This window comes from Dendrobates tinctorius, unplaced genomic scaffold, assembly GCF_039654945.1.
Source record: "Dendrobates tinctorius isolate UK_male_01 unplaced genomic scaffold, ASM3965494v1 ptg000060l, whole genome shotgun sequence".
NCBI lineage: Eukaryota > Metazoa > Chordata > Amphibia > Anura > Dendrobatidae > Dendrobates > Dendrobates tinctorius.
In genome coordinates, this window is record NW_027361728.1 from 14,002,453 (window position 1) to 14,016,475 (window position 14,023).

General features: G+C 41.0%; 1 protein-coding gene across 22 annotated transcripts in view; it reads left to right on the forward strand.

Annotated features, from left to right (window-relative positions):
* Positions 1 to 14,023, forward strand: part of DLG1 (discs large MAGUK scaffold protein 1) — a 322,080-nt gene that overhangs the window by 106,837 nt on the left and 201,220 nt on the right. Inside the window, exon 1 of one of the 22 annotated variants that reach the window (XM_073578722.1) lies at positions 5,537 to 6,145. The exons of 17 other annotated variants lie outside the window; for them this stretch is intronic. In XM_073578722.1, coding sequence (XP_073434823.1) covers positions 5,912 to 6,145 — 234 coding nt within the window. In that variant the 5' untranslated portion in view covers positions 5,537 to 5,911. Of the gene's footprint in view, positions 1 to 5,536; positions 6,146 to 14,023 lie in introns of those variants that run through there. 4 more of the 22 variants (XM_073578725.1, XM_073578723.1, XM_073578726.1 and 1 more) reach the window with 4 other exon arrangements.

Below are 14,023 nucleotides of genomic sequence, written 5' to 3' on the forward strand. Positions count from 1 at the left end.
ATACAGAGCTCAATAATATGGAGGACTAACCTTAAGGCCCTGTCACACACAGCGATATCGCCAGTGAGATCGCTGATTTTGTGATGCCACAGCGATCTCGCCAGCAATATCTCTGTGTGACATGGATCAGTGACCGGCCACCCGTGCCGGGTATTGCTGATCGCGCTCCATCGTCCTGGGCCGTTCTTTGATTGTTGGTCTCCCACTGGCCAGTGCACATCGCTGCGTGTGGCAGCGAGAGACCAGCGATCAGCGACGCTGGTTTCCAGTGTAAACAGTGGGTAGGTAAGAGCAGCGCCGCTCTTAGATACCCGCTGTTTACATTGGATACCAGCTTGCTCGCTGGTCCTGATCTCTGGAGGGGCTGTCTAACGATGTCCCGCGATCCCATCCATGTTGGATCGTTGGTGGGATCGCTGGAACATCGTTATGTGTAACGGGGCCTTAACTGGCAGCAAGTTTACTAGACCTCTAATGATAAAATCACAGTTCTATCAGCAGGAGATTATCATAACTAAAGCAAGCAGCCCGGTAAGTGACACTTTGCTGGAATTGTCTCTGTCTCTACATTGTATTGCTCTCTGAATCATTGGCAAAAACCCATTGACAAATTTTCATTAAGGCTACTTTCACACATTCAGTATTTGGTGAGTTTTTTACCTTCAGTATTTGTAATCCAAAACCAAGGAGTGGGTGAAAAATGTGATGGTGTTTCTATTATACTTTTCCTCTGTTCTCATTTTTGCTTACAAATACAGATGTAAAATACTGACTAAATACTGAACGTGTGACCCTGGCCTCAGAGGCACACTCGCTCTCAGTGAATTTGGCACATGTTTCTGCAGTGCACTCCTCATCAAGACTAGAATACAAATGGTCAGTTTTGGATAATCGGCCCATATTCTCCTATGGCCGGGATCACACATGCGAGAAACATGGCCGAGTTTCGCATGTTAATACCCTGCACTGCCGCCGGCACTTAGGAGCGGAGCTTGCGGCTCCATGTATTGCTATGCGGCTGCATGCTCCGCTCCTGAGTGCTGGCGGCTGTGCCAGGTATTAACATGCGAGGCTCAGCCGTGTTTCTCGCATGTTTGATCCCGGCCTGTGGGTGGTCTCCCGCTGATTCCAGTTGCAGAAATGGGTGTTTGGAGACTTGCCATGTTTGCATTTGGAATACCCTGTAACCCAGTAAATGTGCATTTTCTGGATCAACGCCAGTTCCATTAAAACAAGTCTAAATTGCATGTAAACATTTTGCAGCGTGGTAATGTTATGGAAAATTGGTCCTCGTCATCATTGTTACTATTTTTGGCGTTGATTTGCTCTCTTGCAGCCAACACCATAAGCCTTGAACAAGAATGAAGTCTATGCTTTCAAACCTTTTTAAAATTTAAATATATTGAATGTACTGTAAGTGGTACTCAATTGGCAAGTACCTATTGATCTTAAACATTTCTGCCATGTCTTGATCCTCAAGGTGAAGATTTATTAATGATGAATGTTGTGTCTATCACTTAATATCCAGTCTATAATATATAAGATGCTATCTTAATCAAAGGCAAATAAAAGAGCATGCGTTTGCTTAATAAGTGTATTCCATCTTTAACCATTATAGAGTATCCTATGACTTCCATTCAGATACTTTTTCAATTGAGAGCTGTGCTGATTCTCTACACTATGGTGGTCACCTGGCTTTCGTTGTCCCAATGGGTTAGGCACATACATGTAGGAGCCACACAGATCATGCATTTATGTAGAATCCTATTGAATGTCATGATAATGTTGAAGGGCCCCCCCATCTTGCTCTATTATAATATACTGTAAACACCTTTTATCTTGGTCATGCATAAAATTACATAGAGGTAAAGGAAATCTGTCAGCAAGGCAAGTTCAACAATGCCTTTACATGACCACTCCATTCCGCCGTTACTGAGAAATCAGTCTTTGAATTGATAAGCAATGAGGCGGAAGAGTTATTTGTACAACTGAAGCCTCTGTCACTCCAGCTCTATTCCCTCCTCCTAAATCTCTTCAATAGCTGACAACTCCTTTTCCCTGAAGTCGCAGAGCATAGAGGCTGTCTCTCATGCAGGAGGAGTCGGTGCTGGGTGGGGAATAGAACTGGAGTGACAGAGGCTTCAGATCTGTAATAATAAATGGACGGAGGGCACAGCCAAATTTGTCAAAAGTGGGTTCACCAAAGGTACTGTATATTCAAAGATGCATCATGCAAAAAACAAAAAGGAAAAGCAATATATCTACATATGGAACTCCACAAAAATGTAAAAAGGTACATTTGATTTATACATCAATATCTGACACATACACAAATCAGCAAAAGACATTAAAAACAGATTAAAAGATGCAAGAAAATTGCAATCATCTCAAATCATGAAATAATGATATGATGATGCTCCCACAGCAGAAAAACCCCACATAACGATAATGACATTGAGTAAGTATCAAACAAGCCACCTCAACATATTGGATATCACAAGCAATATATATAAAGTAGTGTAGTCATACAACATTTTTTGGCATTATACTTTCATGCTGAATATCGCTTGGTCCCCATGCATCTACAGGGTCTACAAGCTTTCCTTTCTGGATCAGGTATTGAATTATTGTGTGGGCTTTTTTTGCCCTGTTAAATTTTTTTTTTTCATTTTTTTTTTTTTTTTGGGCTCATATGGTGCTGTGAATAGCGTTTTTTTTTTTTTACACCTCACATACAGACCTTTTGGTCCATGTATGACTAAACTACTATATATATATATATTATTATTTTTTTTTTTTTTTGTGATATCCAATATGTTGAGGTGGCTTGTTTGATACTTACTCAATGTCATTATCGTTATGTGGGGTTTTTCTCCTGTGGGAGTGTTATCATATCATTATTTCATGATTTGAGATGATTACAATTTTCTTGCATCTTTTAATCTGTTTTTAATGTCTTTTGCTGTTTTGTGTGTCAGATATTGATGTATAAATAAAATTTACCCTTTTTACATTTTTGTGGAGTTCCATATGTAGATATATTGCTTTTCCTTTTGTTTTTTGCAAGAGGCTTCAGATCTGCCATAACGCTTTATTTTTGGCATATCAATTCAAACACTGATTTCTCAGTAATGGAGAAACAAACCAGCCATGGAAAGGTATTGCTGGACTTATTTTTGAAAGAGCTACATTCATAGTTTAGGTGAGTGATGTCCTGCTGACAGATTTCCTTTGAAAGGAACTTTTCACTATCTTTAGACATCCATCAATATGTAATAACATCAGGGATCCCAATTTACAAAACAGATAGAAGAGGGCATGGTATTTAAGCTCTGCCCCCATTCAGCGCTGTTTCTAACAGCGTTTTGAATATATGTGGTGCTGCAGGGATCAGTGAAATGGTCTTCTATGTGGTTATAATGCCACAATGGGAGCATGGCCTGTTTTATGCTGCGTCTGATATTGTTGCACCATCTGTGTATCTTCAGCCAGGAGTGGACTAATCAGAGGAAAAGTGTAATAGTAACACGTCACCACTTGTGAATTTTTCACCCACTTCTAGTTTTGGCTCACAAGTACTGATGTAAAATACTGACCAAATACTGAACGTGTGAATGTGGTCTTCAGGACAAACTCGAATGTTCTTCATTGTATAAATAAGTTTTCTCTAATTCAGGGGTCCCCAACCGCCGGTCCGCGGCCCAGCACCGGGCCGCTGCAGTGCCCTTGCCGGTCCGCGGACACAAGGGGAGCCAGGGGCGGTCAGTGGCGTAGCGGGGGCTGGGGCGGCGTGCAGCAGTTCTTAGCGGCGGCCAGGGAGCGATCCCAGCAGCTCCGCTGCCTGCAAGAGGGAATAGCAGGAGCGGAGCTGCAAGGACCCGTCCAGCTTCCTGCCCACCGCCCGCGCTTCCTGTCTCTGACTGACACACTGAGCGCGGCCGCTGCTGCGACAGGTGAGAGGAGAGAGGTGGTGTGTGTGTGTGTGTGTGTGTAGCCTGGCCGTGTGTGTGTGTAGCCTGGCCGTGTGTGTGTGTGTGTGTGTGTGTGAAGGCAATGATGGGGAGACAGCAGTGATGGGGTGAAGGCAATGATGGGGAGAAGGGAGTGATGGGGTGAAGGCAATGATGGGGAGACAGCAGTGATGGGGTGAAGGCAATGATGGGGAGAGGGGAGTGATGGGGAGACAGCAGTGATGGGGTGAAGGCAATGATGGGGAGACAGCAGTGATGGGGTGAAGGCAATGATGGGGAGAAGGGAGTGATGGGGTGAAGGCAATGATGGGGAGAGGGGAGTGATGGGGTGAAGGCAATGATGGGGAGACAGCAGTGATGGGGTGAAGGCAATGATGGAGAGACAGCAGTGATGGGGTAAAGGCAATGATGGGGAGAGGGGAGTGATGGGGTGAAGGCAATGATGGGGAGAAGGGAGTGATGGGGTGAAGGCAATGATGGGGAGACAGCAGTGATGGATTGAAGGCAATGATGGAGAGATGGCAGTGATGGGGTGAAGGCAATGATGGGGAGAAGGGGGTGATGGAGCACTTATTCAAAACCTATGGTGAGTTGAGTCACATTATAAATGTTATTTAATTATAAGTATGCACTGCTACACTACAACTGCGTCCATAGCCTCGCCCCCTTATGACCAAAGCCCCGCCCCTGCCACACCTCCATCCCCGCCCTGCCGGGCCATGGAAGAATGGTCTTGCTTGAAACCGGTCCCTGGTGCAAAAAAGGTTGGGGACCACTGCTCTAATTTATCCCTGAATGCCAGGCGAATGCTGGAGTGAATCCATTGCAGTTTGTATGCTTTACACTAGTCTGTGCCAGCAGTGATGCCCTCTCCTGTCATCACTAGCTTTTTATTGTAGAAGTAGGATCTTCCTTGTGTGGTCCTCTGAAGGGTAAGGAGTACACTTGCCTGTGTCTTCTGATGTCTTAGTGGACTGGTTTATTTGAGGGCCATTTATTCTTGGAATTGTGCTGCTGGCTGTTATATCAGGGGGCATGGCTGGCATTCTGCCTACTTTGGTGAAGTCTAGTCATTCTTCCCATGAGAGCAGTGACCAGGGCTTTTGATAGCAGTGCTGTTTGTATGTGAAGTGTTGTGACTACAGATTTCATTGTCTGGACTCAATACTGTGCTCTTCTGTCCACACAAATGTCTTTTTAAATGGATTTCTTCCCATTATTAGGTTCTTATTTATAAAGGCAGAATGCTCACAAAATCAATGCTAATGTAGTCGTTCCAGGAATATTCTTCATTTCAGGCGAGATACCCTAAACCGGACATTTCTGTTGCTGTTTATCTGAGAACAGTGAACTAATTGTCTATGAGGAAAATCAATTAGTGTTTACTTTCACTCTTTTTGTTTGTTTCTTTTATGTATTATTTATGTCCAACAGTGAGAATGTCATTGGCTTTGACTACATGCGGTGATTGAAACTTGGTAATTTGCGATCTAGCCTTTCTCCACCCAGTGCATTAAATCGGGCAGCCCCAGTGGGTCCTTGCAGTCAAATGCTTCTAGCATCCTACCTGCTAATCGACCTCACTTCCTGGCTTCAGTCTGCCTAGTTATCAGCTAACAAAAGAAGAGCAGCTTTTGATCCCTGCAGACCTCAGAGGCAAGGAAATCATGGGAAGCAGATGCTGCTTGGATTGCTTTATTTCCTCGCTTTCCTTCTTGCTGCAGCAATGAGCACTACCTTTTAAACATGTAACAGGTATAGTGTTCTGCATGGCTAGACTCCAAGGGAAAACAATGAGCACAGCAAGGAACCAGGATTTTTGCTTTCTGATTTGGATGTGATGCTGCTGTAATTCTATCTGCAGTTCTTGCTGATCCTTCACCACTCGGCAGCTGCTAGAAGAGTAAGACTGCCTGGCAACCACCTGCAGAGCTGCAGAGATGAATTACATTTTCGGAAACAACACTCTCCTATACTCCCGCGCCAATCGAGGTGGCAATACTAGCTCCAGTCATAGCTCAGTAGGCCCAAAACAGAAGCCATGGGCAAAGAAAGGCTCTACAGAAGAGCTCAGAGCTGAGCCAGAACCTTCTCGATGGCAGCAGATAGTGGCTTTTTTTACTCGCAGGCACAGCTTTATTGACTGCATCTCAGTAGCTGCCAGCTCCGCCCAGGTAACTTGCCACTTGTAATTTTTTATTTGCAATTTATTTGGGAATCTTAACGTGGCATTTTGTGTCTGAATGTATTCTGCTTTGGATTATATGAATGAAATCTTCCTTTCAGGGCGTGTGGTTTTGCTTTTCCTGTGTGGGTGCACCTGTTTGTGCTGCATTGGGTGCAGGATTCAATTAAAATCTCATAAATGGACTGTGTGCTCTCATTTACGCTGCAGCATGAGATGTAGTTTAATGGCTTTCAGTGCTTCTCTTGGTTTGTGTCCAAAGAAAGTGATCATCCTGATGTATTGGAAATGGGGTGAATGAATTGAGTTATAGTCTACCTACGTAACGACTACATCTAAAGTTAAATTAATGTACGCAATGTGTATGTGCACCCTTTTTCTATATTTTTTTTTTTTTTTTTTTAAACCTTGGCTGTGTATATTGCTTTTTAAAGCTGCTCAAAGCGATTCACAGCTAGGAACTGGAACTGATGTCACAGAGAATCGATCAGACTAAGGAGGAGCCAGTAGAAAGCTGCACATTTTACTTTATTATACAGAACATTTTATTTCACATTATACTCTCACAATAGGCCCTAATTGTTAGCGACAAATCGGAGAGAAAGTTGGCTATGTAATAACTTTTAGTGCTGTTTATCCTCATGTGCATACAGTGATAGCAGTGTTTACTCAGTGTTCAATATTCTTCTTTATTCAAATTTTTTTTATAACATGGATGGTTATAGATGTTAGATGCTTTTGTAATTTGTAAACATTGCACTATAAAAAGTGTCATGAATTATTTGTCTCACTCAAACATTCAGATAAACAGTTTAAAAGAGAAAGTAATACTCTATTGTAATAGTAACCATCATTTTTCACCGAATGAAAGGCGCCCGAATCCATTGTATCTTTGTAGCAGTTTAAGTTTCATTTATTTATTGATGGGAGGTAATGAAAGGGTTTTTGTCTTTTATATTCTGGATGACCACTAGCAGAGCGTGGAGGTGGAGCAATCAACTACATGATTACTTGACATTTAAAGGATTACTCCACCCACATCAGCCCAATGTGCAAACTTCCAGAGATCAGAAATATTTGATATTTATAATTATTATTTTTTGTTTCAAAGCTAGAGTTTCAGTACATTTCTCCCAACTGTATGTCCACCCAAAAGCTGAAGTTGATTCCGACTGATAAATGATAGAGCCCTGATAAATGGATCCTACGGGACAAGATTCACACGTGGAAATGAAAAAGTTTAGATCGCTTACACTATGAGTATAGATAAGAATTTACTTAGAATATATATATTTTTTTGTAACTGGAGTGGATCAGGTTTGTTTTTAGTAAAGTGTATATTTCTTTAAGATTGCATGATTGCACTTTACTTTAGACTTTATAAATCACACATGTGTACAGGGATGTTGCACGCTTCCTCTGTATTTATAATTGGGTACACTTACATGTCTAGTTTTTTTTCTTTTTTTGTGTAATGAAGATAAGATGTTCTTATTTTTTCTTCAAATGTGATGTTTTGGATTTCAACACGATTTTTGTTTAGGTCTTAAGTATATATGTCCGGTATGTCTGTGGTATATTGTTATTGCACTGGAGAAGATGGATACTTTATGGTCATGGATACTGTGTTGATGTTCATATGGGAAAATGTATCTTAAAGTCTGAAATTTTTTCCAAAAAAATAGCATAGGATAAGTGAATGTAGATCATATCCATATAATAGCAAGATTGTAGCCTGATTGTGCATTCAATACCTGACTCATGGGTTTTATCCAAACTTCTAATTATGTTTACATGGCGTGAATACGTGTCACAAAAATCCAAGGATAATTATCTCCCTAATCGGTGCCAGAATCCCAAAGCTGAGCCTCTAGTTTCTGCAGTGTACTTGCACTTTTTAGCCCCTTTCTGCCATATGACTTACGATCCCGTCGATGTGCCCTGGGACTTAATTTCCAAGGACGGGATAGTATGTCATAGCGATCAGCGGCGCTCACAGGGTGAGCGCCGCTGATCGCAGCCGGGTGTCAGCTGATTATCACAGCTGACACCTGGCACTGTGTCAGGGGCGGTCACGGACTGCCCCCGACACGTTAACCCCTGGCACACTGAAATCAAACACGATCGCATTGTACGGGGGGTTTAGGGAAGCATCGGCAGGGGGGGGCAGGGGGGGGCTCCCTCCGTGCTTCCCTGAGACCCCCGCAGCAGCGCAATGTGCAGCGCTGCGGGGGCTTATTGCGCTGCTGCGGGGGCTTCCTTCCCTGCAGGTCCCCGGATCCAGTATGGCAGCGGGTGCCTGCAGGGAGGTGGCTTCCTTATGCCGGCAAAGCGCCGGCATGAGGAAGCCTCCAGCACTGCCTGTGACAGATCGCTGATCTGTCACAACGATCCGTGATGTCACAGATCAGCGATCTCTTACATGACCGTGATATCCCCCCTGGGGCAGAATAATTAATAAAGTTAAAAGTGTAAAAATAATTTATAAAAAATTGCTAAATAAATAATAAAAAAAAAATTCCCTAATTCATTTTTTGGAAAAAAAAAACCCACCACCACCAGAGGGAGAGTGGAAGGGGAACTCTCAACTGGTGGAGCAGAAAATGAGTTCATGAAAGCGCTGCTTCCCTTCCGAGCTCTGACATGCGCCCAAATAGTGGTTTACCCCCACATATGGGGTATCCGCGTACTCAGGACAAATTGCACAATAACTGGGGTCCTGTTACCCTTGGAAAAATAAAAATTGAGTGTGAAAAGATCATTTTTGTGGAAAAAAAAATGTTTTTTTAATTGTACGGCTGTACGTTATAAACTTCTGTGAAGCCCTTGGGGGTTCAAAGTTCTCACCACATATCTAGATAAGCTCCTTGGGGGGGTCTAGTTTCCAAAATGGGGTCATTTGTGGGGGGTTTCCACAGTTTAGGCACATCAGGGGCTCTCCAAGCGTGACATGGCGTCCGATCTGAATTCCAGCCAATTTTGCATTGAAAAAGTCAAACGGCGCTCCTTCCCTTCTGAGCTCTGCCATGCGCCGAAACAGTGGTTCCTCTCCCACATATCAGGTATCAGCGTACTCAGGACAAATTGCACAATAACTTTTGCAGTCCATTTTCTCCTGTTACCCTTGGTAAAATTAAAAAAATTGGACCTGAAGTAATTTTTTTTTGTGAAAAAAAGTTAAATGTTCATTTTTTTTAAACATTAAAAACATTTCTGTGAAGCACCTGAAGGATTAATAAACTTCTAGAATGTGGATTTGAGTACCTTGATGGGTGCAGTTTTTGGAATGGTGTCACTTTTGGGTATTTTCTATCATATAGACCCCTCAAAGTGACTTCAAATGTGATGTGGTCCGTAAAAATAATATGGTGTTGCAAAAATGAAAAATCACTGGTCAACTTTTAACCCTTATAACTTCCTAACAAAAAAGAATTTTGGTTCCAAAATTGTGCTGATGTAAAGTAAACATATGTGAAATGTTACTTATTAAGTTTTTTGCGTGCCATGTCTCTGTGATTTAAGGGCATAAAAATTCAAAGTTGGAAAATTGCGAAATTTTCCAAATTTTCGCCAAATTTCCGTTTTTTTCACAAACGCAAGTTATTTGAATAAAATTTTACCACTAACATGAAGTACAATATGTCACGAGAAAACATTGTCAGAATCACCGGGATCCATGGAAGCGTTTCAGAATTATTACCTCATAAAGGGACAGTGGTCAGAATTGTAAAAATTGGCCCAGTCATGAACGTGCAAACCACCCTTGGGGGTTAAGGGGTTAATGTTGCCAGCCCGCACATGAATTGTCCCTGTTTCTGGGGGATGATGCACATAGCGCTACCTGTTTGCAGACTTTTTTTGTGGAATCTGCCTTGAAACTGCTTCAATAAATGCATGTCAGTTACTGAAGTGGATTAGAAACCGCTTTGGATATTTCCACAGCTGTAAGTACGGCAACATGGTTTTCCTATTGAAAACAGTTTATGGATTTTATTTTTCTGTTTGTGAAGGTGTAATACTTTAATAAAGAATCCTTGTGAAAAATTGTGTCAGCCCTCTCACCATAGAGGAGATGGAGTATTAAAGGGCATCTGTCAGTAGGATTAACCTTCCTAAGCAGTGTATATGGGCATGCAGATAATAGGAAGCTGAATACAATGATACCTTGATAGGTGTGATTCAGTGTCTTATTCCAGAGCAATCCACATTTTTGTTAATATGTAAATTAACTTTTAAGATCTGTGGGCCAGACACTGATCTTCCTGAGATTCTGCCTACAGAGATTATTTTAAATCAAAGCAGGGTGGATTTGATTTAAATCTAACTGATTTAAATCACGATTTAAATCACTAGTCAGTAAGGCTTGATTTAAATCAGTGATTTAAATCAAAGTTTCTACCTAAACTAGTTCTTGCTACTTTAACATGCAAGTAGATGAAGATTTTTAGAATCACTTTTTATATTACTTTTTTCTCCCCAGTTTAATGGGTTAATCATTCATATTTGGACACCACTGTTCTGTTGTACTTAGGAAGGAGAAAAATAATCCTGAGCTTAATAACAATTTAAATAGATTTATTCAACTGAAACAATAACATTACAGCATAAGTTTTTTGCTTAAACAAACATCCATGTTTGTTAACTAATTTGGCTAAACAAAATATATATATATTTTAAGAAACTTAGACTGTCAGCCCATCCGACACATGAAAAACTTAAATACTACTGTCCCTGCTGTCCTCTGTAGCTCACTTGTCGTCGTCATCTTCATCATCTTCTTCTTTGTTCCTATTCATAATCTGGAAAAGAAAAACAAGCTTTCCTGCTTTATTGGGTCCCAACCGATTTCTCAATTTAGAATGAATGAGTCCAAAGGAAGAGAATATTCTTTCAACGCCTGCAGAAGAAGCTACTGCTGTTAAAAGTGAAATCATTACTTGAACAGTCTCTAAATCCAAGCGCTTAAGTGACTTCCACCAGTTTACTGGTGTGACCTTCCTTAAAATATCTTCAGCAAACATACATTTCTTGAATGGTTCCCCCTTAGCTCTGAAGTTTATTATAGTTGGCATTAAAGATGGATGATTGCTGGATACCCATGTCATAGCTAACTCCTCTTCCTCAGCACTTAGGTTTTGACCCGGATATTGGATATTGACAATATTTGCCAAAAAATGAGCTGGAGTCAGTGCTTGTCCCATTCGTTTGTTTACTGCTTGTAATTTAATTCTGTCCATGTGTAGTTCTGTTTTTAAGTGTTCACTCAGTTCCTTCCAAATTTCAACAGCATCCGCAATAAAACAGCTATTTTTCTGTATTTTGTTTAAAGCTTGAGAGATGGGTTTCAGGAAGCTCAGCATATGTTCAACATTTCTCTTAAGCCCAATGTTGAGGATTTTGGCCGTGACAGTGCCATCTATTTTATCTCGATTTTCTTCACAGTGTCATCAGAATAGGCCAGTTTTTGATATACTGCTCAAAACAGTCCACCACAGAGTTCCATCTAACATCTTGTGGGAGCGTTAGCTTGGTTCCACCCATCCTTTTCAGAGCTGCTGCAGCAAAATGATTATTACGGAAGTATTTAGCAATTTCAACAACATTAGCCTTTTTTTCTCGAACACTTAAGTCTTTGGCTAGGAGGTGCAGCAAATGAGCACTGCAACCATATGTTATTAGCAGCTTTGTATTCCCTCCCTGCTCTTCTAAATCTCTTCTCATCTTGGATACGTTTGCAGCATTGTCAGTGACCAAACTGCGTACTCGACATTTGAATTTGTTCACATGTCGTTATAGCTTTTACTGCCACTTCTTTTAAGTATTCTGCTGTGTGTGCATTTCCTGACATATCAGTTGTTTGTGCAAGGAAGACTTTACCTTCTTCTGTTATACAAGCACATACAATAGGATCATTGTTTACATTACTCCACCCATCAATACTTAGGTTAACAATTTTACCCTCCAGAGCTGTTGCACATTGCTCCATTTCTCTGTCATACACTTGATCCAGCAGTTTCCCTGCAACATCAGCTCTGCTGGGTGGACTGTATCCTGGTCTCAGTGACTGAACCATATTAATGAAATGTGGGTTCTCAGTCAGATGGAAAGAGGAGTTCGTTGCATAAATAAACTGGGCAATTTTTTCATCAATCAACTTTTTCTAATCTGCTAGTTCTTATCACAAACCTATCTATGGTGGTTCCAGGAGGTAAAGGTTTTTTCTTCCTTTTGGGTGATGGTGATATGTGGCTGTGGGTGTCTGATGATGATGCTGCTGCTGCTAATGAAGCACTATCCTGGATGGATAACTCTGAAACTGTAGAACAGGATGATGGTGATCTTGGAGGTGGATAGTTTCCAGAATCCATGAATTCCCCTAAACAAAAAAAGTCAATGCTGTTATTTTATTGTTTATACAATTTCTGCTTATTGTACACAACACATCACGGCCCCTGCCCCAAAAGGAATATTTGTTTTTCTTCATAACTGTACCAAATGACAGTAACATGCAGTAATAATAAGAAATATAATTTTTCTCACACATGACAGTTCAGTCTTTAGAAATGGGATTCAATAAAAATGTTTACCAACCTGAAGATCCTGCCTGTTCAGAAGTGTTAATTTGGTCATCTTCATCACCGCACTTCTCATGATGTTGCCTCATTCGCGCCACCAGGCCTTGCATCTCTTTGTTGCATCGTTTGCATTTTGCACGCATGCCTCCCTTACCGATAGGCGAAGGAGCTTCATTAAAATATTCCCAAACTGGGTCTCTTTTACGGCCTGCTGCCATTATAAGGAAAGAATGTAATAAACCTCAGATCGTACACACAAACAGATCCAGACTTGTCTGTCTGTGGCTATGCTGCAGTATTGTGCTCAAAGTTTCACTTTCATTTTCTTGTCTGCTTGCCCTTCCTCCTCCTCACACTTAGATTCACATTCTTCTTGTGTTGTGCAGATCTATTCCACTCCAAACAATCAGAAACATATTGTCTAACTTCTTGAACTTGGCACTGAAGGGGTTGATTCTGTATTCATAGGTTTGTAGAACAATAGGATTAAGGTCTTTTTCTCAACTCTGTTCATGTTGTAACATTTTTGCCGTGAAGAAGAGGCTGGGACCTCTGCGGAGTCAAATTCAGTTTTGAGAACTGCGTAAGTAAAGCGAGCGTCTGTGATAATATAGGAGAGAAACTGCCCACTAATCCTACAGAAACCTCTGGAAGAGCATGGCATTGTGAATGTTACACATATACAGCCTTTATTCTACTGAGTTAAACAACTCAGCTTTATCTCATGATGGAAGAACCTTTGGATGGTAAAATATTTTCCTCAAAAAGCAGTTTATTGAAAAAAATCCGATTTAAATCAAAAAAATCCAATTTAAATCAAAAAAATCCGTTTTTTTTTTTTTTTTAAAATAAACATTGATTTTTATCCACCCTGAATCAAAGTGGGCATTACCTCTGTGAGACATGTAATGACTGACAGTCTGGTCTCCTGATCTACATGTCTCACATTGGTCATTTCCCCTTAATTTTGCAACTGAGCTCTAGAGGAAGATTCTCAGTCAGATTTGTTTCCGATCCATAGAGCGTAATGGCTTACTTACATATTCAGAAAAATGTGGATTTCATGGAAATAAAACATTGGACCACAGATATAAAACATTGGATCGCAGATATAATATTTCTTTCTATGACCTACATTCCCATTAAGCCAGCTTAGGAGAGATGATTCTACTGACATATCCCATTTAAAATGTAGTCCTGCTTTATAATCATTCACTTGTGATAAAAAAAATCAGTTCTAAGACCCTATTCACTTTTTGCTTCTGCATTGTTAGAAATACATTCCAAAAAAA